At 38.8% G+C, this 24340-nt stretch overlaps 2 protein-coding genes across 2 annotated transcripts in view; one reads left to right on the top strand and one right to left on the bottom strand.

Annotated features, from left to right (window-relative positions):
* Positions 1-24340, top strand: part of LOC122563122 (lumican) — a 409094-nt gene that overhangs the window by 298960 nt on the left and 85794 nt on the right.
* Positions 1-24340, bottom strand: part of LOC122563123 (decorin-like) — a 66995-nt gene that overhangs the window by 13545 nt on the left and 29110 nt on the right. The window contains exons 2-6 of the mRNA XM_043716570.2: positions 24009-24224; positions 12519-12631; positions 7585-7798; positions 5043-5156; positions 4764-4857 (exon numbers count right to left, since the gene is read on the bottom strand). Of these exons, the coding sequence (XP_043572505.1) occupies positions 4764-4857; positions 5043-5156; positions 7585-7798; positions 12519-12631; positions 24009-24219 (746 nt within the window). The 5' untranslated portion in view covers positions 24220-24224. The remainder of the gene's footprint in view (positions 1-4763; positions 4858-5042; positions 5157-7584; positions 7799-12518; positions 12632-24008; positions 24225-24340) is intronic.

Here is a 24340-nt window from a genome sequence, read left to right as displayed (position 1 = left end):
AAATTTTGACCCTTGAACATGACATTACGTTATTCCAGTTTACCAGGTCTCATTTAGGTCAGGGCTTTTGATGTGCCTCCAAACACTGGTGGGCCATCCTCTCCCTTAAATTGATCCAGACTCTGGGATCTCACAAGGTGTCTGGTAGTGACTTGGTATTGCACTCTGTCACATTTACAACAGCACAGCTAATTTGAGGAATTTTGACCCTAAATAGCCTTAATAGCTCTGGGGCCAAGCCAAAATCTGAGCAGCTAAACTTCAGTAAGATTGCGTTTGTTTTTATTTAGAGCTTCCTGCGTGCTCAGCTGCTGCCGATTGCGTTACCTTGTGAACTTTAAAGAATTTTCTGGATCACAGCTGTGCGTGCACTGAACTTCCCAGATGCATAATTGTGATTTTCTGCAGGGCTTAACATCTGTGATTTTTGTTAAAAAATATTTGCATCAATCTTGGCTCAGAGAAATCACAAGTTCACAAGTCAAAAATGAATGGATCCAGCATTTGCCTTAAGCTGCATCACTCTAATTTTTGTTACCATTTTCAGTGATTGGAAACAACACAACAATGTTAAGAAGGTACAAAATTGGAAATTGCTGGAAAGGGTCGCTAAGTCTAGCAGCATCTGTGGAGAGAAATCAGAGTTAACGTTTCAGGTTAGTGCCCCTTCCTCATAACAATGTAAGGGTCTGAGGAAGGGGCACTGGACTCAAAAAATTAATCTGATTTTTTCTCCACAGATGCTCCCAGATCTAATGAGCTTTTATAGCAATTTCTATTCTCATTTCTGATTTCTAGCATCCGTAGCTCATTTGTGTTTTTTTAAAGTGAAAGTGGTTTTGTGCCAATAGGATATTCTGCACCTGCAACTAGGTAGATAATGTAAAGGCAGCACCATGGTGGAGGCTAAGATGTTTGGCTTTTTCCAGATAATGGGGGATCTGTGGAAGAGGTCCTGAACCCCATTTTTCTCAATTCCTTCAAGCTAGAGTTGAGCACATATTTGGTTAGGGTGTAGATCTCCTTGTAAAAGATCTTGTTAGAATGCTGTGGTTTATAAGATTATTACATTTTGGGACTGTGCCTTCTAATTTGGAATGAACCAAGGGGTTATGTGACCTGTTCTACAGTCCGCTAAAGAATAAGACTGGAAAGTTTTGTTGTTAGAGATCAAAGGAGGTAACAGATTGTTTTACAGAGGATTAATGAGAAAAATACACTTGGAAACAGTAGTAGCAGTCTGAATATATGAGGAGTGCCCGAGCCTCCCAAACTGCCAAGAAGGTGTTATTAGTATAAGATTATATACAGTTATGCTGCAAACTATTCATTTACTTCTTGAATTAATGGGGAGTTGGGATCCAATTTAGCTAATTAGTATTTCTACCTAGATATGAGACTAATACATTTCAGACTGTGTTGGGGAATAAGGCACAGGAACCATTCTTGAAATCAGCTTACAGGCTTTCTTTCAAGTCCATAAATATCACATACCAACAGAAATTTGGTAGTCTAGAGCTATCTGAGAGGTGGAAAGCAAAACTTAGAGGCAGCTAGCCCTGCATCTGAAGCAGAGAAAATGCTGACTCGACTCACTAACTTGATTGAGTTTTTCAAAGAGGTAATGAAGAGAATTGATGAGGACAAAGCGGTGGGCCTCAGTAAGGTGTTTGACAAGGTTCCACATGGTAGAATGGTTAGCACGTTTAGATCACATGGAATATTGGGAGAACTAGCTCAAAGGTAGAAGACAAAGGGTGGTGGTGGAGGGTTGCTTTTCAGACCGGAGGCCTGTGTCCAGGGTATGCCACAGGATCAGCATTGGGTCCACTGCTTTTTGGTATTTATACAAATGATTTTGATGTGAACATAGGAGGTATAGTTAGTAAGGTTGCGGATGATACCACAATGGGATAGCAAAGAAGGTTACCTCAGATTACAACAGATCAGATGGGCCGATGGGCTGAACAGTAGCAGATGGAATTTAATTTAGATGAATGTGAGGTTCTGTATTTTGGAAGGATGAATCAGGGCAAGACTTATAACTTGATATAAGGTCCTGGGGAATGTTGCTGAATAAAAAGGCCTTGGAGGGCAGGTTCATAGTTCCTTGAAAGTAGAGTCGCAGGAAGACAAGATAGTGAAAAGACGTTTGGTATGCTTGCCTTTATTGGTCAGCGCATTGAGTATTGGAGTTGTGATGTCATGTAGCGGCAGGACATTGGTTAGGCCATTTTTGGAATACTGCATTCAGTTCTGGTCTCCCTGCTATAAGAAAGATGTCGTGAAACTTGAAAGTGTTCATAAAAAATTTTCAAGGATATATCAGGGTTGGAGGGTTTGAGCTAATGGGGAGGCTGAATAGGCTGGGGCTATTTTCCCTGGACTGTTGGAGCCTAACGGGTTGGATTAAAGAATTTTATAAAATCATGAGGGTCATGGTGAGGGGAAATAGCCAAGGACTTTTCCCTGGGGTGGGGTGTCCAGAACTAGAGGGCATAGGTTTAAAGTGAGAGATGGAGGATTTAGAAGGGACCTAAGAGGCAACCTTTTCACGCAGAGGGTGGTATGTGTTTGGAAAGATCTGCCAGAAGACGTGGTGGAGGCTGGTATAATTACAACATTTAAAAGGTATCTGGATGAACAGGAAAGATTTAGTGGGATGAGGGCCAAATGCTGGCAAATGGGACGAGATTAATTTAGAATATCTGGTTGAATGAACAAGTTTGATCAAAGGGTCTTTTCCATGCTGTACAGTTCTATGACTCTACTGTTCATCATCTAGAATACGAGTGAGAGCTTGCACTCAGATTGACAATTCTGAACCTTTATGCATATAAACATGACTGGAAAATTCAACTGAAGGGATCTGCAGATTAACTTTCACCATGATTGGCTGTTTTGGGATTAGAGGCTACCTGGCTGGGAAAGTAAAAAGGAACAACCCACTGTAAGTTGGGAGCAGCAGTGGACTGTTTGCTGTAAAGGTTGTAATTGTGCAGAGTACGAGGTATCATAAGAATAATGGAGTATGTACCTTTCTGTAATTTAACATATTAGTACAAAAACAAAAAAAAAACTGTTGTGTTCTTTGTATTATTTTGTTGAAGCAAATGTTTTAAAATATGAACTTTTGTTGAATGTTTCAGCTAATGAGTGGAAATTTAAATCTCACTTCAAAAATTATTAGTTTCTATGGAAATTGTAACAAGTAGATATTTTCTTGCGTAAATCAGAGCCAATGTAAACTCCTGTACTTTTTAGGAATGTTTACAGGGGTTAGAGATGAATGTTTTGCTTTCCCTTCATGTCTCAGAGATTCCTTTCACCCTTTCTACCTGGTTTGCTTCATCCCTCAGGAGATTACATAATTCCAATTGAGATACGTATAGCGCTATAATTAATTAGGACAGACTGGATGAACCAGTATGTCTTTAACTATAGTCATTCTGTATATTCATAGTCAATAGGCACGAGAAAAATTTTCAATATTGCAGTTTGATCTAAAACTATATCACATCCACTTTCCACTGTAGTTAATGAAGTTTAATTACAATCCAGGCTGTAAGTTAGAACTTGAAATCAAGTGTGTATCCTTTTTATTTCCAACATGATGGCTCCTTATTTAAGGCATGATCCATTTGGGTGGGGGCTGGCGGTAGTATTGTGATGATGCTGTGACTTCAAAAGATTATTTTGTCCTATTTTTTTTAAGAGAGTTTGTAAGGCAGAGGTGATGGATTGCCAACTAAAGACGACTTGTGCGAACAAGTTGTGAGGCCTTGGGTTTTCCTTTAGCAGCCTGAATGGGTCTGGCCAGCTCTTATAAATCCCAAAGTTCTGGATTTTGTTTTTTCAGTAATATCGGAAGCTCTTAGGATCTCAAAAGAGTTGAAAGCTTTAATGAATGTCTCCTGGCTGCTATTCTCTCTGAATGTTCTCTTGAGGTTTTCACCTCCTAAATTGGAGAACTGCATGTGAGAATGTGTGTCTGAATTTGCACTTTTACCAAGGGGTATGTTTATGGGATGTTGCTACATTGGAACAGTTAGTTAGTAATAGGTACTATGTCTATTATTTGGTTTTACAAAAGTTAAGTTATTCTAAATTTCTCTTTGTTTTCTTTCTATTTTAACTATGGTATTTAAATAAATTGTGTTTTGCTTAATGTTGTGTAGTTTGACCAGTTGTATCACATCTGGAACATACCACTTCACATCTACTTTTAAACTAAGGAAAAGTTAGGGTCTAGGTTACCTTCTTAAAATATTTTGAGGGGATCTGGTGAGATCAATAACAGTATCTCTTTACATTGCAGCTGGAATGCCCCAATTTGAATCTGATGAAAAGTTATCAAGATGAAATGTTTTATTCTGTTTTACTGTTTTACTCTGATTTAGGACTGAATTGAGAAGGAACTTCTTCACCAAAAGGCTTGTGAATCTGTGAAAGTCCCTGCCCATTGAAGCAGTTGAGGCTACCTCATTGAATGTTTTTAAGGCAAAGATAGATTTTTGAACAGTAAGAGAATTAAGGGTTATGCTAGGAGGGCGGGTCAGTGAAGCTGAGTGTACAAAAAGATCAGCCATGATCTTATTGAATGGTGGAGCAGGCTCAAGGGGCCTGATGGCCTACTCCTGCTCCTACTTTTTATGTGCTTATGTACTCTCCCCAACAATGCTGCCTGACTTACTAAGTACTAAGCAGCATTTTCTGGCTTTGGTTCGAATGCTGCATTTTGGAGTTGATTTTAAATACAGTACCTGACCAAAGTGTTGAGGTTCGTGAAGTCATCCACTTCCACTTTGAGAATTTTATTGCGGTCAAGATGCATCTCAGATATTGAACTTGGCAGATCTAGAAACAAATCAAAATAAGGAGCATGAACATATTGAGAGTTAGTAAATGACTTACACAGGTCTCTACGCTTACTCTAGTTTGAACACTGATGAATTGCTATTGGTAATGGTTAACTCATAACCAATTTAATTGTCAATTATTAAGAAGTACCCTGAAACAGCAAGATATCCAGCAGCCCTCACCTTTCGGGATTTCAGAAAGCCCTGTCTCAGTAATCCGGAGATACGACAAAGTTTTCAATCCTTGAAAGGCTCCTTTTGCAATTCCTTTTGGCATCAGTGGATTTCTACTCAGTTCTGTAGAGATGAGACACATTTGTTCACTGGATATGGTTATTTTTCAAGCTTTGAAAGTATTATTAACATTGCTTAGAATATATCTCAAATACCTATCAAGTTTTTAAAACCTATTGTGAATTCTCTTTCCATCATTACTTCTGGAAGGCCATCTAATGTGGTCTGCACAGAAGCATTCCTTCATCCTCTCAATCGTTCTTTCGGGAATAATTCCAAGTTTATTTTCTGTAGTTATTGATTTACCAGCCAATGGAAATAATTCTTCCCCATTTAACTTGACATTGAACATTCCAAAATGATTTCCTCATGGCAATTACTGTTCCAAGGGGAAAGAAAATTTGGTTAAATCTTTCTTCATAATTAAGTCCTCTCAGCCTGACTGTGTATGCTCTCCAGGGACTTTAACATTTACCCTAGAATAGGACATACAAGATAGGCTGCCATATGTCTTTTAAGAAGATTTAATGCAGCATGCATGGGTTGTTTTTTTCCAACAGACTACCTGCAATTCAAACAACCATGGATTCAATTAAAATCATTTTCTTTCATGGAATTCCTACAATGTGGAAACAGGCGCTTCGGCCCAACAAGCCGATACTGACCCTCCAAAGAGCATTCCACCCCCCCAACCCATTCCTGTACATTTAGCCCTGACTAATGCACCTAACCTACACATCCCTGAACACGATGGGCAATTTATCATGGCCACTTCACCTAACCTGCACATCCTTGGACTCTGGGAGAAAATCCATACAGTCATGGGGAGAATGCGCAAACTCCACACAGACAGTCACCTGAGGCTGGGATTGAACCCAGGCCACCTGGTGCTGTGAGGCAGCAGTACTAATCACTGAGCCACCATGCCATTTCTGTAGATGTCACAGGTTGTCATAAAGATAGCTGTCCAGAATTACTAAAGTAACAGCACAGATTCTACAATGGCTCAATAGTCATTTCTACAGCATCCTTGTGGAAACTCCAATGCAGCTGACAAGGAAATTCTCCAGGAAATTAAAATCAATCCACAATCACAATTTGTCTTATATCCATAAGTGTAATTGCCCACAACCGATGCCATTTTACAATTGACATTATATAATGATTTGGTTAACCTGTATACTATTGGTGACTGTTCTTGATTCTATTAGGACTGAACTCGCAGGATTGCATCATTACCTGATCTTTCAATTTCTGGTAAATCATTACAATTGAAGGATCAGTAATGCACAGGACAGCCACTGGAACTCCCTGTGATACACTAACCCTAAACCTATTGCTCTTCTTTGAATTGCAGTTTTACATCCATCAGAGAGGGAAGATGGGTTTTCCATTTAACATGAGGGTGGTTCATATGGTGAACTGCAAGAGGAAGTGTTAGATGCAGATACAGTTACAACATTTAAAAAGCATTTGAACAGGGACGTGAACAGGAAAGGTTTGGAGGGATATGGGCCAAATGCAGACAAGTGGAACTAGTTTAGTTTGGGAAACTTGGTCAGCATCGACTAATTGGACTGAAAGATCTGTTTCTGTGTTATATGATTCTATGACCTAATTAGATCTGCTTGTTCATTGGTCTCTGATTCTGATATCCACCAGCCTGAGCAGAGCTCAACTCAACTACAAACTGCACTGGCTGACTAGAACATAAATTGTGTCTTCATATGAAGAAAAAAAATTATATTTCTAAAGTTGCAAATTGAAAGGCACTTTAGGAGAGAAATTCTTTTTGCCAAATCAACAGCCGGGCAAGAAAAATATATTGATTGAAGAAAAAACAATATTTAATCAAAATTCAGTTATGATCCCCATGTGAATGACCGAACAACAGACAGACTTGCCCATTCCATAAAGGAGGAGGTAGAAATTGTTTATAAGATATGTGATGTAAACTTGTAAAATTGTCTGTAAAGTTAATTATTGGTACAGCAATTATCACACCATGATGTTGAAGTAAAGAAGATAAATAAAGGACTTCTTCCAAATATATCAGTGAATCAGAATTTTTAGAAATAACCAATGTTTTAATTTCCTTGAAGCCTAAAGATAGGCTGTTAGGAATGGTCAATTCTATGAGAGGATGAATGGTTAAAATGCCCCAAACTAAATATCTGCACCATTTAATTTCATATGTAGGTTCCACTGGTGAAATGACTAATAACATTAACCTGAAAACAGTGTTCAACATTCTTTAACAAGTATCCAATCAATTATGCTGCAAATTGAGTTTTAAAAGTTCACACATGACAGTAACACAAGACTCCAGGCATTTTCATCCAAGTTCATGTCTAATATAATTCACTGACACTTGCAATTATCATGAATTTATAGAATTGTCTAACAATGAAATTATCATAATATGCTACTATTGCTTGCTTTTGCTCAAATATATTCACACGAAGTGAGTATTTGCATGATTGAGACATACCGAGGGCCAACATGTTGGACATTCCATCAAAGGGTTTCTTTTTCACATAATTTATTTTGTTGTCACATATGTGAAGTTCAAGGAGGCTCTTTGGCATGTTCTCTGGAACACTACTGATTAGATTCTTGGAAAGATATAGCCGTCTGAGACTGCGAAGTGAGGAAAAAGCCTTAGGATGGATCCTCTGCAGCCTGTTGTTCACAAGAATTAAAATCTAAATTAAATTAGAAACAAACAAACAGAAAATGAATTGAGAATTCATGAACAAACAAGTGTGTAATTTTCTGAGTGTGCAGTGGCAAGAAGGACCTCATCCATTGCCAGTGAATATCAGAAAATTAGGGGCTTTCCTTTAGTGCATACTTACAAAATTACCCTAAAAGAAAGAAGTTGCATTCGATATTATGTTCTATGCAGTCTCAAGACACCTCAAAGCGCTTTACTGCCAATAAATGTAATATCTGTTATAATGCTGAAAATATGACAGTCTATTTGTAAACAGCCCACACATGCATGTGAAAATGGCAAGTTAATTTGCTTTAGTAAGTTTGGCTGAAGGATACATATGGGCCAAGTCTCTTCCATCGTTTTTTTGAAACAGTGCTATGAGATCTTTCACATCAATCTCAGAGGGCAGATGAGGCATCTCATGTGAAAGGTGGCAGCCCTGACAGTGCAGGGAAATCCCAAGTATTGCACTGAGTTGTCAGTCTAGATTATGTGCTTAATGCTCCAGAGAGGACTTGAGATCTCAGCCTTCTGCAAGAGTGATTTGGAGATGCTGGTGTTGGACTGGGGTGTACAAAGTTAAAAATCACACAACACCAGATTATAGCAATGCTCCGAAAGCTAGTGTGCTTCCAATTAAACCTGTTGGACTATAACCTGGTGTTGTGTGATTTTTAACTTCCTGCAAGAGTGTAACACTGAACCATGGCTCACAAATACCTGATAGTACAAGGACTATTGAAAGCAAAGAGAATTCAAATTCGATTAATAAATCAGGAGGAATAAAACATTTTTGAAAATATCATTGATTGTCATATAAAAGAAAGTAGTTCAGTAATGTCCTTCAGGGAAGAAAATTTGCTTTCCTTTTCTGGTCTGACCTACATGTGACTCCTAATTCAAATCAATATGTTAACCACCCTCTGAAATGTCCAAGCAGTCAAGTCAGTTCAACAGTAATTAAAGATTAAAAAGAAATGTTATGCTTGCTAACAATGCCCACCTCTCCTGAAAGAACACATTTTTTTAAAAAATAGAGTTACAACAGGTTGAATATGTCACTTGATATGTTTGGGTTACCTAAATTTGTTCCCATCCTTATTAATACAAATTCCAACAGTAAGTTCTATTTTAACAATTGAATAACTTGCAAAAGGTCAATACAAAAATGAAAAGCTTTAAATATCAGAAATTTTAAATAAAATTTTTAAAAATACTAGAAATACTCAATATGCTGGACTGCAACTATGGGAAGAGAATGCTGAAAAGTTATTGATCGGCATTGTGAACTCTATTTGTCTTTCCACAGATGCTGCCAAACCTGCTGAATATTCCTATCATTGTTTATTTCTATTATTATAAAAGGAAATTATTGCCCAATTAATATTTATATGTAATTGGAAAAACTACTTAAAGTAATGTCCAATTTTTTTTTGAGATGAAGGATAAAGTATTACTTCCTCTTCATTCGGAGCAGACAGCCTTCCTTTCAAGAGAACAGTTTCTCAAGCTTTCTTTCTTCATTTATCAGAAATCTTGCTATTGACTCAAAATAAACATTTTGAATCATTTGATCTTTATCAAGTTCCTTTCACTTCCATTGCAAGTGAACACCAAGTTTGTTTAAAATATAGTACAATACCTGTCATCTTTATTCATCCAAGACATTTAGAAGGCATTTGTATAAATACATGAATAGGAAAGATTTGGGGGGTCATGGGTCAGGTGCAGGAGAGTGGGACTAGTTTAGTTTGGGATTATGTTCAACATGATCCGGTTGGACTGAAGGGTCTGTTTCTGTGCTGTATGACGCTATGGGATGAGAGCATCGTAGGCTAGACCAGTATTTATTGCCCATCCCTAATTGTTAAGTGTCAACCACATTGGTGTGGTTCTGGAGTCACATGTAGCCCAGACCAGGTGAGGATGGTAGATTCCTTCCAAAGGATAAAAGTGAACCAGATGGGTTTTTCCTGACAATTGACAGTGGTTTCATAGTCATCATTAGACTCTTAATTGTGGATTTTCATTCAATTCAAATTCTGCTGTGGTGGAATTCAAAGCTGTGGCTCCAGAACATTACCCGGATCTCGGGATTAACAATCCAGCAATAATTCCAGAATGTTATCACCTCCCACTGATCTGTTTTGTATATTACTGCATTGTACCCTCGAATTCAGCACAGAATTAAAGGATGTTGAAAACAATGCAAGAATAGAGTGAAGCCTCTTGAACAGCTGCAGTCAATTTGGTGAATGCTTCTACAATATTGCTCAGGAGGAACCTTCAGTTGATTCTTCCTTAAGCCTTCTCACTTTGGAATTTCCTCTAAAGATATTTCCATTTCCCTTTCTACCTTAGAAACCCTTATTAAAACCTCCCAATGTTGTTGCTCAGTACCCAGGTATTCCTGATATCTTTGTGATATATTTCTTTCCACATTGAAAGTAGGTCTGGCCATTAAACTTCAGTCCCCTTTAAATAAATGAACGATTCTGGAATATTGGAAGCTTACCAATGCAGCTCCCCATCTCCTCCTCCCCCAGATCCCACCTCACTATTTCTGAGGATTTGCTGTTCAAGATGGATGAGATAAATAATCCAGGTATCATCACTGGGCAAGTTGTGTCTGTTGTGAACAAAATTATGCTGTTTTGATTTGGAAATATAGTTCAGAAATTGACAAGTTTTTTAATGGCAACTGATGCTGATTTTTTTAAAAGAAAAAACAAGCTATGCTTGTCAAATTTCAAAGTTTTGAAGTAATGACTGACTGCAGCATCATAGGAATTCTGAGGCTAGAGTTTATTTGACACCTTTCCGATTCCTGATGAAGGGCTTTTGCCCACAACATTGATTCTCCTGCTCCTCGATGCTGCCTGACCTGCTATGCTTTTCCAGCACCACACTCTCGACTCTGATCTCCAGCATCTGCAGTCCTCACTTTCTCCTTTCAGAACGGTCTATTTCAAAATAATTATCTTCTTTCAAAGTTTGGGTGTATGATGTAGGATGAAAGGTACAATTGTGCTTAAAAGTTGATTAATGGAGAGAATAGAAAAATTCTGGGCCTTTTCCATCTTTTCAATGACTTCTCATGGCACGCTTCCCTTCAGTTGCACAGTGACATTCTTTACTTACGTACAGCAAACTGTATTTGTAATACCCTGTGTTATATTAACCCTCATCTTTTACATTCTCGTTTCCTCCGGGTGCTCCGGTTTCCTCCCACAGTCCAAAGATGTGCAGGTTAGGTAAATTGGCCATACTAAATTGCCCATAGTGTTAGGTAAGGGGTAAATGTAGGGGTATGGGTGGGTTTCGCTTCGGCGGGTCGGTGTGGACTTGTTGGGCCGAAGGGCCTGTTTCCACACTGTAATCTAATCTAATCTAATCTAATTCCTATAATGCTGCAGTCAATCGTTACTTCAGAACTTTGAAATTTGATAAGCATAGCTTGATTGATCAGGATAATACCAAGACTGGGTAACCATGGGTTAAATTTGCTCACAAATTAAGAAGTTGTAGCACTTGAGATGGAAATGGGAACCTAACTGGGAAGATTGGTGGCAGGATATTTGGCCAGGATGCTGGTGTGGCATTTTACCAGTGGCAAGGACAGAAGTTTTGGGTTAATGGAACACTTCAGTGGCTCAGCTGAAATCGGGTTGTGTCATGCAGGTTTCTGTTGCTTGTAAAATGCCTTGATGGTGGCAAGGCATTGGGTTCCTCACTGCTGCACTATTACCAGGTCTCCAAGCCTCCCAGGCCATTGTTATGGGCTGTAAAAATTCAGCCCCATAATTCTGAAGGGCACATGAGACAGTACGACCACCCCACTGGAATAGTGAAGGGACCCGAGGAAAGTCATTAAAATTTGCAAAAATAGTTCAGGTTTTCCTCTGATTAATTGAGGAGTTAATGATGGGTGGCCCCCAGCACTTTTTTTTTAAAGAGCTCCTCAGAACATATCAAAATAATTAGGAAAAATATTGTTGCAGACTTGGAGGATGAAACATCTTTGCCACAGGGAGTGGCTGAGGCAGAAACAGTTGCATCTTTTAATGGAAAATTGGATATACATTTGAAGCAGAAAAAAAGAAAAGATATGGGGAAAGAACAGAGCAATGAGATAAATTGTCAATTCCACTCGCAATGAGCTAGCACAGAAACAATAGACCATATGTCCTCTTTACATGCTGTATAACACCCATTTGAATGCACCAATTTAGGACTGTATTTTTAACCTCTATATCAGAATATTTGGCAATTTTAGAGAACTAGAAGCTGTCTATCATTGAATAGAAAGAAAAACCTGACCCACCCTGAATGAACATAAGGTTGTTGTCTGCTGTTTATTTAAGTGGGAGGCTGAGTGGCAATATTCAGTCTCAGAAAACAATGAATTATCCTATGGTGCTAAGCTCTGCATTAATCATTGCCTAATGTGGCTTCTCAGGAGCTCCACTTTAGCATATGGAAGTCTGCCACATTTTCTGCAGAGGAAGACTGTGTGCTGCGAAGGTGCAGGATTCACTGGCCTCCATTATTGTCTGGACTTGCTTCTATATTAACTGCACCTTTCATCCCTGCTCACGTCTTCCAGTGATCTTCCCATCAGTTCTAAGGGGTCACAGTAGTCACAACTGTCAGGGGTCTGTAAAGCACATTCCAGTCAATGAGATTATTATGGACAGTTTACTCACCTGAAGGTTCTTCAGATATTTGAAATCATTTTCCTTTAGCTCTCTAATCTTGTTATTCTGAATATCCAGAACAGTAGTCTCAGGTGGAATATACGCAGGTACCTTTGCGAGACCTACAGCAGGAAAAGGCTTCTTAAACAATTTTAATCTTTTTTTCTGATTTTTACTGGAAGCATGTTACTTTACAACACAAAATGTAGCATTAACTTCTGACTGAATTTACTTTTGCTTTTGGAATTGAAAATACCATTTAAGTTTGGAGCTACCTTCACATCACACCTTCTCACATATTCCACTTAGCAAATCACAGTAATGGAGGGCGACCAGGGTTTCTTATGCTGAATGGGGGAAACAGGGTAAAATTACTCTTACAGAAGCAAGTACGTTGGTAATTGCAGAAATGTTCAAACTAGCCGCAAGGTCACTGAAGAAAATAAGACATGAGATCAGGGGATAGCTTATGGCCCTTTTTGTTTGAGACATCCACAGCATGGTAAACAAACACTTCTCTAAATTATACTGCAGCTTTTCTGTTGCTAGTGGAGCTAATATATTCAAATTATTGTCATAGATTTAGTGTACACACATGAAAATTTGGGTTAGTAAAGTTAGTTATTGAAAAGTACAATCACTTGACATGAAAATGTGTTAATGGCTTGCTCACTTCCATGTATTTGATCAGCTTCTGCATTTGGCCTCACAAAGAATATCCAGAAACACTTGGAGTTGTGCACTTACTGCGTTCAGTCTCTGTGCATTTGTGTCTGAACTGTATGGCCACTGTGAACAACTGAAAAATATGCTATATGTTTTTTGACATAAAACCTGAGTTAACATCATGATGCTTGACGGAGAGCCCAGCCATCCATGAGATTGTTGAAATGAGATGAGCAGCAGGGAACAAAAATTGTTCAATGATGAGCTCTGGATCTCTGATCTCTGACAATTATGCAATGAATATTTACACAAGATACAGAGATTTTAAGTGCTTGCAATTTCTGATATTGATACTTAAAAATGAGCTAGATAATTGACACTTTCATTGACTTGTGGTAAGAATAGTATTTTAAAAAGAAAATCAAGGGTAATGAATAAATGACTATTCATTAAAAGCATTTTTTCAAATCAACATTTAGTCACTTAAGAGTTAACTGGCTGTACACATTGGCATTGAAAGGGCATAGGGGATTGGCAGGATGGCACAACTCAGCCTGGAAGGAATGTGAAGTAATTTCTGAGCTTAACTTACTAAACTTTCCCTCATGCAGATTCTGAATCATGACATTTCTGAGGTTCGGTGAGCCACAATGACTTCAACTGTTGGTCTGACTGGATTGAAATTGTGGAGAGCAAGGACATGCCTATGGCTGCTCAGTTCCTGGCCAGGTCAAGAATCCATGGTGAGGGATCGCAACCTGACTTAGCCTGCACCATTTACAGGCCCTGTTAAAAATCAGAAACTTTGGGAGTCCTAGATTCCTGGAGTCTCCCTGGCTTCATGAAAATCTAGGTCAGTGCCTCTATTTTCACATAACCCTAACGATGAAACAAACTTGACAATTGAATTTTATCGTTACATTCGGTACCTTAGAAGTTTTTTATAGTTCCCTTCTCAAAAAATAAATTATTTACGGTCTTGCTAAGATAATAGGTGTTATGGACCCTCAATTCCACTCCCTGGATTTTGTATTCATGATGTTCAGACTCAAGATTAGAGTGGTGCTGGAAAAGCACAGCAGGTCAGGCAGCATCCGAGGAACAGGAAAATTAACATTTCGGGCAAACGCCCTTCATCAGGAATGAGGCTGGGAGCCTGGGGGGGGGGGGGGGGGGAGGGGGTGGTGGAGAGATAATTCATGATGTTCAGTCTGTTGTGAAACCATGTATCTGCAGAGTGACAGGCTTCTTTCTGTTACAAAACAATAAAATAATCTCCCCGTGCACTATTTCTTTGAATTTGCTGAAATTCCTCTGATGTCCTATTGATCTCTAGCGCTCAGCATCTTCTCTTTCTGGTTCGGGTATATGAGGTATGGAAGAACCAAACCAAATGGAATTTCTCAGCTTTGTCTTGTCTGTTAGAGCTTCCATCTCAGAGACAACTCAGAGATTTTCATGACTTGTTGGAGGCTACGGGTTGACCTTATAGAGGTTTATAGAATCATGAGGAGCATGGATGGGGTGACTAGCCAAGGTCTTTGTTTCCAGCGTAGATGTCTAAAACTAGAGGCCATAGGTTTAAGGTTAGATGGGAAAGATTTAAAAGAGACCGAAGGGGCACCTTTTTCACACAGACGATGGTGTGTGTATGGAATGAGCTGCCAAAGGAAGTGGTGGAGTCTGGTGCCAGTATATTTAAAAAGCATCTGGATGGCACATGAATACTAAGGGTTTTGAAGGATGTGGGCCAAATGCTGGCAAATAGGATTAGATTGATTTAGTATATCTGGTTGGCATGGGCGAGTTGGATGGAAGGGTCTGTTTCCATACAGTACACCATTATGACTCTATGATTCTATAACTGTATACACCAACCGTTGTGTTAAATTCACAATGCAATTTTCTGTGGTCAGTTTGACCCCAGCTTTTCTGATTTTCACCTGGCTGCATAGATGGCAGTCATGATGCTTTTCAGTCATGTCATAGCCCTGGATATCATTACCTAAGCTCATATCTACATTGCACCCCTTCTATATATTATCTTACTTCCTCTGGAACATATCCTGACTCACTTTAAGTTCAAAAGATACACACAGGAATTTGCATTGCCAATAGTATGCCTTGAGTGTTGTCAACTGTGAAGACTGCTTGGCAAGCTTTATGTACTAGCAGCTATTTCTGACACTAAGCTTGCTTTTAGTCCTACCAATGCTGGTGTGATTTCTTCTGGATTTGAAGTAGAGTGGAGATTCTTCTTTATTGCTTGAATAAGATCATTGAAATTCAAGGAAATGTGTAACTGCACATTTGTCTTCTTTCTCAAAATGATGGAACTTAAATTTGGAATCTCTGCAAATCTGGCAATTGCTTTCGTTCATCCTTTGAAGTTTTTATCAGACTGTACTTCTAATTTTTATTGATAGTTTATGTGGAGTTATAGAGTCATACACAAGAGAAACAGACCCTTTGGTCCAACCAGTCCATGCTGACTATAATACAAAATACAGCTAGTCCCACCTGCCAGCCTAGGCCCATATCCCTCCAAACGTTTCTTACTCATGTACTTATCCAAATGCCTTAAAACTCACAACTGTACCCACATCCGGGACTTCATCTAGAAATTCATTCCACATACGCAAACCACTCTCTGAGGAAAAAAGTTGCCCCCCATGCTCTTTTTAAATCCTTCTCCTCTAACCTTAAAAATATGACCCTCGTCTTGAAATTCCCCACCCTTTGGAAAAGACAACTGTCATTCACCAGATTGAATTATTATTCTCATCAGTGGAATAACAGTTATGTGATATCCAAAATCTTCAAAGTATCCAGTCATTTCATTAAAATGCATTGTGTACTTTTGCACCAGATTTTTGACTGGATGCTGAATTTCAGTGTATATGTGCTACCATCAACCCTCAGTGGAGCATCCCTCACCTCATGACTTACTGAGATCAAATACAACTCCCCACAACTTCTTAACCATAGGACAGAATGACCATCTGTTTCAGTATCGTTTAGCATGCAATTAATGTCTCTCGCTTTGTAAGTTCACCTGATTTGAGTCGTTCCCTGATATCGAATTTCAGGTCCACATTATGCTTGCGGCAAAGTTTTGCTCAGTTCCAGAGAATATTGCTTTGGGTAACCATTTTCTTTCAAGCTTTCAGGCTAAATTCTTTGGTACATCTTGTGTGAGGTGATGTTACTTTTGTTCCAATAACAATCTTCAGCTTCAGATATATTGTCATAGGCTTATTTTTCATGCTAGTCCTGATCTGAATGATTTGATGAATTTCTTTTCTTTGGGAACCATTGCAAACAGACATTCCTTGAAATTGTATGGTTCCAATGGCTATTATTTTCTCAAGCATTTCATTATCCTCCAGGGGATGGATGTTTTGATTTCTTTTCCTGTTTATCATACTATTGCTTTGGCCTTTGATAATTTCTTTAACAGCTTCATTCTTTGATTGCACATCCTTTCTCAATGATTGAGCTTTTTACAGGCTCTCTAATTTGATCTGTATGTGAGACATTTCTGTCTTTGAATTTACGTGGTTGTCCATATCTTTTACACATCTGTCTTTCTGTCTGAGATGCATTCTTATGCTGTTGTTTCTGTGCGCCATTGCCTTGCTCTTAGGCCAGCAGTTCAGGGAGTTGCTTCGTTATCTGTCTGACCATGACTAAATGTGGACTGACAGAGGGAGCAGCCTGCGATATTGTGAGCTTGGTGTATCCAATCCGACTTTTTTTTACATTAGAGTTTGCAGAGTACTAACTGAGTTGATCTGTCAGCACTTCATCTTTCTGGCGGATTTATATTTTTTAGTGGTGTTTTTCGAACTCACTACAAGAATTGTCAACAGGTTCACTGGCTACTCCCTAAAGGTCTGAAATGCATTTCGGTGGATGATTTGTGGACGTCTGTTGCATTCCTCAAAAGCTTGAGTTTTTAGTGTCATCTTCATTCATTTCCCAGCTGTCAAAAAGACCTAAATCTTTCTGTCCTGACTACAAAAGCATTTATATAAGAATATAATAACTAGGAACAGGAGTAGGCCATCAGGCCCTTCCACCTGCTCTGCCATTAAATAAGATCATTGTTGAGCTTTTTGTGGATTCAGGTCCACTTACCTGCATTCTCACCGTATCCCTTAATTCCTTTATTGATCAACAAATTATCTACCTTAGTTTAAAAACATTTACTGAAGTAGCGTCAGGGAATTCCATAGATTTACAACCCTCTGGGTGAATAAGTTCCTTCTCAATTCAGTCCTACATCTGCTCCCTCTAATCTTGAGGCTGTGCCCTCTTGTCCTAGCTTCACCTGCCAGCGGAAACATCCTCTCTACTTCTATCTTATTTATTCCCTTCATAATTTTGTATGTTTCTATAAGATCACCCCTCTATCCTCTGAATTCCAATGAATATAATCCCAATCTACTCAGTCTCTCCTCATAAGTCAACCTCCTCAACTCTGGAACCAACCTAGTGAACCTTCTCTGCACTCCCTCCAATGCCAGTACACCCTTTCTCAAGTAAGGAGATCAAAATTGCATTCAGTACTCCAGGTGTGGCCTCACCAGCACCTTGTACAACTGCAACATGACCTCCCAGCTTTTAGACTCATTCCCTTTAGCAATGAGGAACAAAATTCCATTTGCCTTCCTAACTATTTGTTGTACCTGCAGACCAACCTTCATGCACAAGAACACCCAGGTCCTTCTACACTGCAGCATGCTGCAACTTTTTAACATTCAAGTAATAAACTTTTTTAACTATTACTCCTCCCAAAATGTATGGTTTCATGTTTATTTACATTGTATTCCATCTGCCAGACCTTTGCCCACTCACTCAATGTATCTATGTTCCTCTGAAAAGTCTCACAGTCCTCTGCACACTTTGATCTGCCACTCATCTTAGTGTCATCTGCAAACTTTGACACCCTACACCTGGTTCCCAACTCCAAATCATCTGTGTAAATTGTGAATAATTGTGGTCCTAACACCGATCCCTGAGGCACACCACTAGTCTCTGATTGCCAGCCAGAATAGCACTCCTTTATCCCCACTCTTTGCTGCCAATTAGTCAATAAATCCTCTATCCATGCTAATACTTTACCACAAAGCCATGCATCTTTATTTTATATATCAGCCTCTTGTGTGGCACCTTGTTGAAAGCCTTTTGGAAATCTAGGTACACCACACCCACTGGGTCCCCATTGTACATCTTGCTCTTAATATCTTCATAGAATTCCAAAAGATTTGTTAAGCATGACCTGCCCTCCATGAACCTATGCTGTGTCTGCCCAATGGGGCAATTTCTATTGTGATGCTTTGCTATTTCTTCCTTGATAATAGACACAAGCATTTTCTCCACTACAGAGGTCTATAATTCTCCATCTTTTGTCTACCTCCCTTTTTAAACAGTGGAATCACATTTGCTGTTTTCCAATCTGCTGGGACTGCCCCAGAGTCCAGCGAAGTTTGGAAAATTACTGCCAATGCACCTGTTATTTCTCCCGCCATCTCTTTTAATACCCTGGAATGCGTTCAATCAGGGCCAGGAGACATATCAACCCTTAGCTCCATTAGCTTGCCCAACACTACCTCTTCTGTAATATTAGTTGTTTCCAGGTCCTCATCTACCTTTGTCTCTTTATCAATTACTATCATGTCATTAGTGTCTTCCACTGTGAAAACCGATTAGTACCTGTTCAATGCCTCGGCTATTTCATCATATCCCATAACGAAATCCCTCTTCTCATCCTCTAAAGGGCCAATGTTCATTTTAGCCACTCTTCTTCTTTTACATATTTATATAAACTTTTGCTATCTGTCTTTATATCCTGTGCTAGTTTTTTTTTCTCATGTTCTATCTTTTCTTTATAGCTCTTTTTGTGGCTTTCTGTTGACCTTTAAAGTTTTCCCAATCCTCTAGCTTCCTGCCTTTTTTGGCCACTTTGTATGCCTTCTCTTTCATTTTGATAGCCTCCTTTACTTCCTTTGACACCCATGGCAGATTACCCCTTTTCTTACCGTCCTTCCTTTTCATTGGAATATACTTCTGCTGAGCACTTTGAAAAATTGCTTTGAAAGTCCTCCACTGCTCGTAATATGTAACTGACATTTTTCTCTTTACTTACGTCTTTTAGAAACCAATTAGCTTGTTTTACCTTCTTAAATGCCTCCGTGAGATCACCAGGTTGTCAAACTGAAGCTGCCCATTTATTTCTGTGTTGATAGAATTAACTTAGTTTTTTTTTAAGTCTCTCTGCATTAATTCTGGTTGATTCTCCTTAATATAATTCAGAATTTAATTTGTGAATTTTGCTCAGACACACCTGCTGCTACTATAATATATTGAGATTCTTCCAAAGTTGAATTAATCTTACTTTTAGATGCAAATCATTGAATCCATACAGTGTGGAAACAGACCCTATGGCCCAACAAATTCACACCGACCCTCCAAAGAGTAACCCATCCCCCTACCCTATTACTCTACATTTCCCCTGACTAATGCACCTAATCTACACATTCCTGAACACTTTGGGAAATTTAGCATGGCCAATTCACCTAAACCTGCATATCTTTGGAATGTGGGAGGAAACCAGAACACCCAGAGGAGACCCACACAGACACTGGGAGAACATGCAAACTTCACACAATTGCCCAAGGCTGGAAGCAAACCCAGGTCCCTGGCACTGTGAGGCAGCAGTGCTAACCACTGAGCCACCATGCCACCTTGGTGTGTTTCTTCCAGATTTACCATGTGTTGTGGAACATTATACTGACATTTTGTTAGTGAATAAATCTGGATACACATGGACATACACCCCCATACATAACACATTTTCCAAATTATTTTGGAAAATATATTTGTTGTAATATCACAGATGGCTAAAGTCTGGCTTCTGCCAATATTGGGTTCAATAATAATGATTATCAAAGCTGAGATTATTTTTTTTGGAGAAAAGAAGGCTGAGAGAAAATTTGAGAGAAGTCTTCAAAATCATGAAGGATCTGGACAGAGTCGATTGAGAAACTATTTCTATTAGTGGAAGGATTGAGACCCAGTGGACAACAATGTAAGTTGTTTGATAAAAGAACCAACATAAACACGAGAAAAAACTTTATCATTAGCAAGTGGTTAGGATCTGTAATGCGTTGCCTGAGAATGGAATGAAAATAGCTTCAATCACAGCTTTCAAAAAGGACCTGGATAATTATCTGCGAAAGATATTCCAGTGCTATGGGGAAAGACAAAGAATGGGTCTAGTTTAGGAGCTGTACAGAGACTGGTGAAGATGAGATGGGGCCAAATGGGCTGTAACCAGTCCCTGGTCCTATGATTCAACAAAATGTCTTTTAAATGTGGGACAATGGTGTTTGGAAATTCAACCTCTTAAACACTGCTAAAAAAAAAAGTCAGAAAGCTGTTTTTTCATCATGACTGAAATGCAAGAAAACCAATTTAGAAAACAAGAAACAATTAATACATTATGAGTAGAAGACGTTGATCTCTTGGAATCTAATTGGCATGGGGATGTAGCAAGGTACTGTAAATTGTTGTAATTAACTAATTAAATTAAAATCAGCCCTTTAGTTCACCTTGATTGGATAGATTATTACACCAGGAGAAAGTGAGGACTGCAGATGCTGGAGTACCAGAGTTGAAAAATGTGGTGCTGGAAAAACACAGCAGGCCAGGCAGCATCCGAGGAGCAGGAGAATTGACGTTTCAGGCATAAGCCCTTCTTCAGGAATGGGCCTGAAGAATTCCTGAAGAAGGGCTTATGCTCGAAACATCGATTCTCCTGCTCCTCGGATGCTGCCTGGCCTGCTGTGTTTTTCCAGCACCACATTTTTCAACTCTAGATTATTACACATAAAAATATTGCGATGAGGTACAACTTGAGCTCTAAAATGCTTTATTGAAAGTTACAATAGTGTGGTAAAGTTTGATTACAATAGTATGGACAACCACCTGATGAAGGAGCAGCGCTCCGAAAGCTAGTGCTTCCTAATAGACCTGTTGGACTATAACTTGGTGATGTGTGATTTTTAACATGGTAAAGTTTAGTTTATTAAATATTTTAGAGGTTCTTAAATGTCCTTTGACACTATAGCACTGACTGGCCAGTTTTCTAACTTAAACTACAAAGAAATGTTGAATGTTTCAAGTTTCTTATAACGCTTCTCCAGAAGAAGTTCTGAAGAAGACTCATATCAGACTCAAAGCAACAATTGTTTCTCTCTCGACAAATGCTGCCAGGTCTTCCAGGTTTCTCCAGCATTTTTTCTTTTCATTTCAGACTTCCAGCATCCACAACATTTTGTTTTGATTAAAATAGGACTGTTCAGTTTGTGTTTATTTCTCTTTTGCAAATGTGACTTTTGGTTGGTTAATTCAGGAAGAGAGAAAGCTGTTAAACCACTTTTAAAGTTTGTTAAAACTTTGCCTGCCACAAAAAAGTAATATCAATCAAACAAAGTTGACTGTCGTCCTATTGAGGTTTATAGTCTAGTCAGGCTACAATCTTGAATGATGGCAGAAACATATGGGGAAGAAAGAAACATGGAGAAAGTTTAAATTAACCTTTTACTACCTTGCTACAGAAAGTCGGCACTGATCGTTAACTTAGTATTAGATTTCAACTGACGTTTGAAATTTTAATCCTGGGACACATAAAATGTCATTGCCTGAGCTGAATGAGTCAGACCAAGCTGGAGGCCAGAAATGTTTTATGAACGAGACAAGAAAGTAACCTTTCAATATTCAGTTTGTTTGCCTAACTATACACAAAGTGCCTTTACGAATTTTCATCAGGGCAACACAGACTCATTGTACCGCAGACACTAGGGTGAAGTAATAAAGTCTAATTTGAATCATGTCCATTATAAACTAATTCTGCTTTCTGTGTAAACAGGATTTTAGGCAGCATTAAGATAATAGTCAACATATTTTTGAAGTTATATGTTCTCCCACAATTAGTCACTTTCCATATTTTCTTCAAAACAGCATTGAGTTGACACTGTCTGAATATGGTAGTAGTTAGAATAGTAATTTAATTCACTGCGCAACATGACTGCTTTTGGTTTTACAAGGAAATTGCTCAGTATAGCTACTGTCAAGTTTCTCCCAGATCATCTGACTACTGTTTTGATATTGCTTATTTGCTCATTTCTTCCAGCTATAACATCCTCAAGGTTTATGCTTTCTAAAAATCTGTTGCTGATTAATCGAAGGCAGGACCCTGTGGAAATGCAATAGAGTTTAATGGCTGAGTTATATAAATGCCATCTTTTCATGTTTCAGTCCTTGTGCAGGCTTCAACCTTGTACTTAATATGGCATAGAAAAGTCAGTAGATTCTGACTGGCCCATTTTAAATTGCTTTGCCATTTATGGTATCCCTTCAGTTGCCTGTGCTTTAACCTCAGGAATACCGACCCTAAACTTCTCCATCTCTCTATTGTGTTTCTTTCTTTACCACACTCATTAAAACTGCCTTCTGTCCAATTTTTGGTCACCTAACTTAATATGTCCTTACGTAACCCAGTGTTATATTTTGTTTTATAATGTTCCTGTAAAATGTCTTTGGATGTTTTATAAGATTAAAAGCATGACATAAATACAAATTGCTGTTGTTTAATTAATGTCAAATACCAGCATGTGCTGGTAACAGCATATGCTGGTAAAAATTTAAATTTTTCCATTCTAAATATAGAATATTATTGGAAGAGCATGCAGACAGTTTCAACCTTTTATTCTGCATCAGCTCAAAGCTCCCCCTGGGGTGGGGATGTAAACCTAGAGGGCATAGGTTTAGGGTGAGAGGGGAAAAATATAAAGGAAACTGAAAGGGCAACTTTTTCACACAGAGGGTGGTGCACGTATGGAATGAGCTGCCAGAGGAAGTGGTGGAGGCTGGTACAATTACAGCATTTAAAAGGCATCTGAATGGGTATATAAATAAGAAGGGCTTAGAGGGATATGGACCAAGTGCTAACAAATGGGACTAGACCAGTTAGGATAGCTGGTCGGCATGGACGAGATGGACAGAAGGATCTGTTTCTGTGCTGCATATCTCCATGACCTATGATTCTATAATAGTTTGAAAGCTGGTGGCTAATATAAAGGTTTATAAAATCATGAGAGGCATGGATAGGATGAATAGCCAAGTTCTTTTTCCCCAGGGTGGGGAGTCCAGAACTAAAGGGCATAGGTTCAAGATGAGAGTTAAAATTCAACTTAGCTCAGGGAGTGATGATGAAACAGGATCACTGCCATCCAGTCACCATCTACCAGTGTCTGTTTTACTGAATTAAAAAAAAGGTAACATCTAGGTGTTTTCCTAATCAACCTGTTCAGTGATGCTATTATAGAATTCTGGAGTAGGTGAGACCTGAACTACTTGGTTCAAAGGTAGGGACACTACCACTGCATGATGAGAGCCCATAATCAGTTAGAAGTTAAGCTATGATGCCTAGTGAACTTTTCTCATTGCTTAGACTCAGTGTGAGAAGAGCTGCTTGAGCAAGGTACTGATTGATACTGAATTTACCACAAAATAAGACAGTGAGAGATGAAGGAAAAGTAGGGAGATTCAAACAGTTAAATCTGAAATTTCTACAGTAATAAAGGAATTTTAATTTCCAGCAATACCCAACAAAAGTATTTTTGTCCTGAATATCCTTGTGTTCTCAATGCAGGAGATCTTTCTGAATTAGCTCCATTTATGCTACAAGCGAACTGAACAGAATACTGACCTTGTTCACTTTCAATTCTATTTTCTCTTCATATGGATGGTGTGCACTTTCCTTACCTAAATTCGAACACTGCACCACACTCATGTGACAGCGACACCTGGGCGGACATTTGTATGGATAGATGATAGGAAGCTCAGGAGTTGGTTCAACTGCAGATCCTTGTTCCTCTCCAACAAAATCAAAGAAACTGGACTGCTTGAAGGGTTTTGCCTGGCAGAGCATGACAGCGACCAAACAGGATATAAAGACCTGAACAGCTCCGCACATGGTGACTGTAAAGAAGACAATGTCAGGATTTCAGTATCTGAGTTGTCGCTGTTTGTACAAGTCAAATATCCAATGTGTGTCCCATGCAAAAACACTTCAGATATTATAAATACACATTCCA

Source organism: Chiloscyllium plagiosum, unplaced genomic scaffold, assembly GCF_037043375.1.
Source record: "Chiloscyllium plagiosum isolate Xiang-an unplaced genomic scaffold, Cpla_swu_hap1 HiC_scaffold_26, whole genome shotgun sequence".
NCBI lineage: Eukaryota > Metazoa > Chordata > Chondrichthyes > Orectolobiformes > Hemiscylliidae > Chiloscyllium > Chiloscyllium plagiosum.
This window is presented reverse-complemented; position numbering and strand designations above follow the sequence as displayed.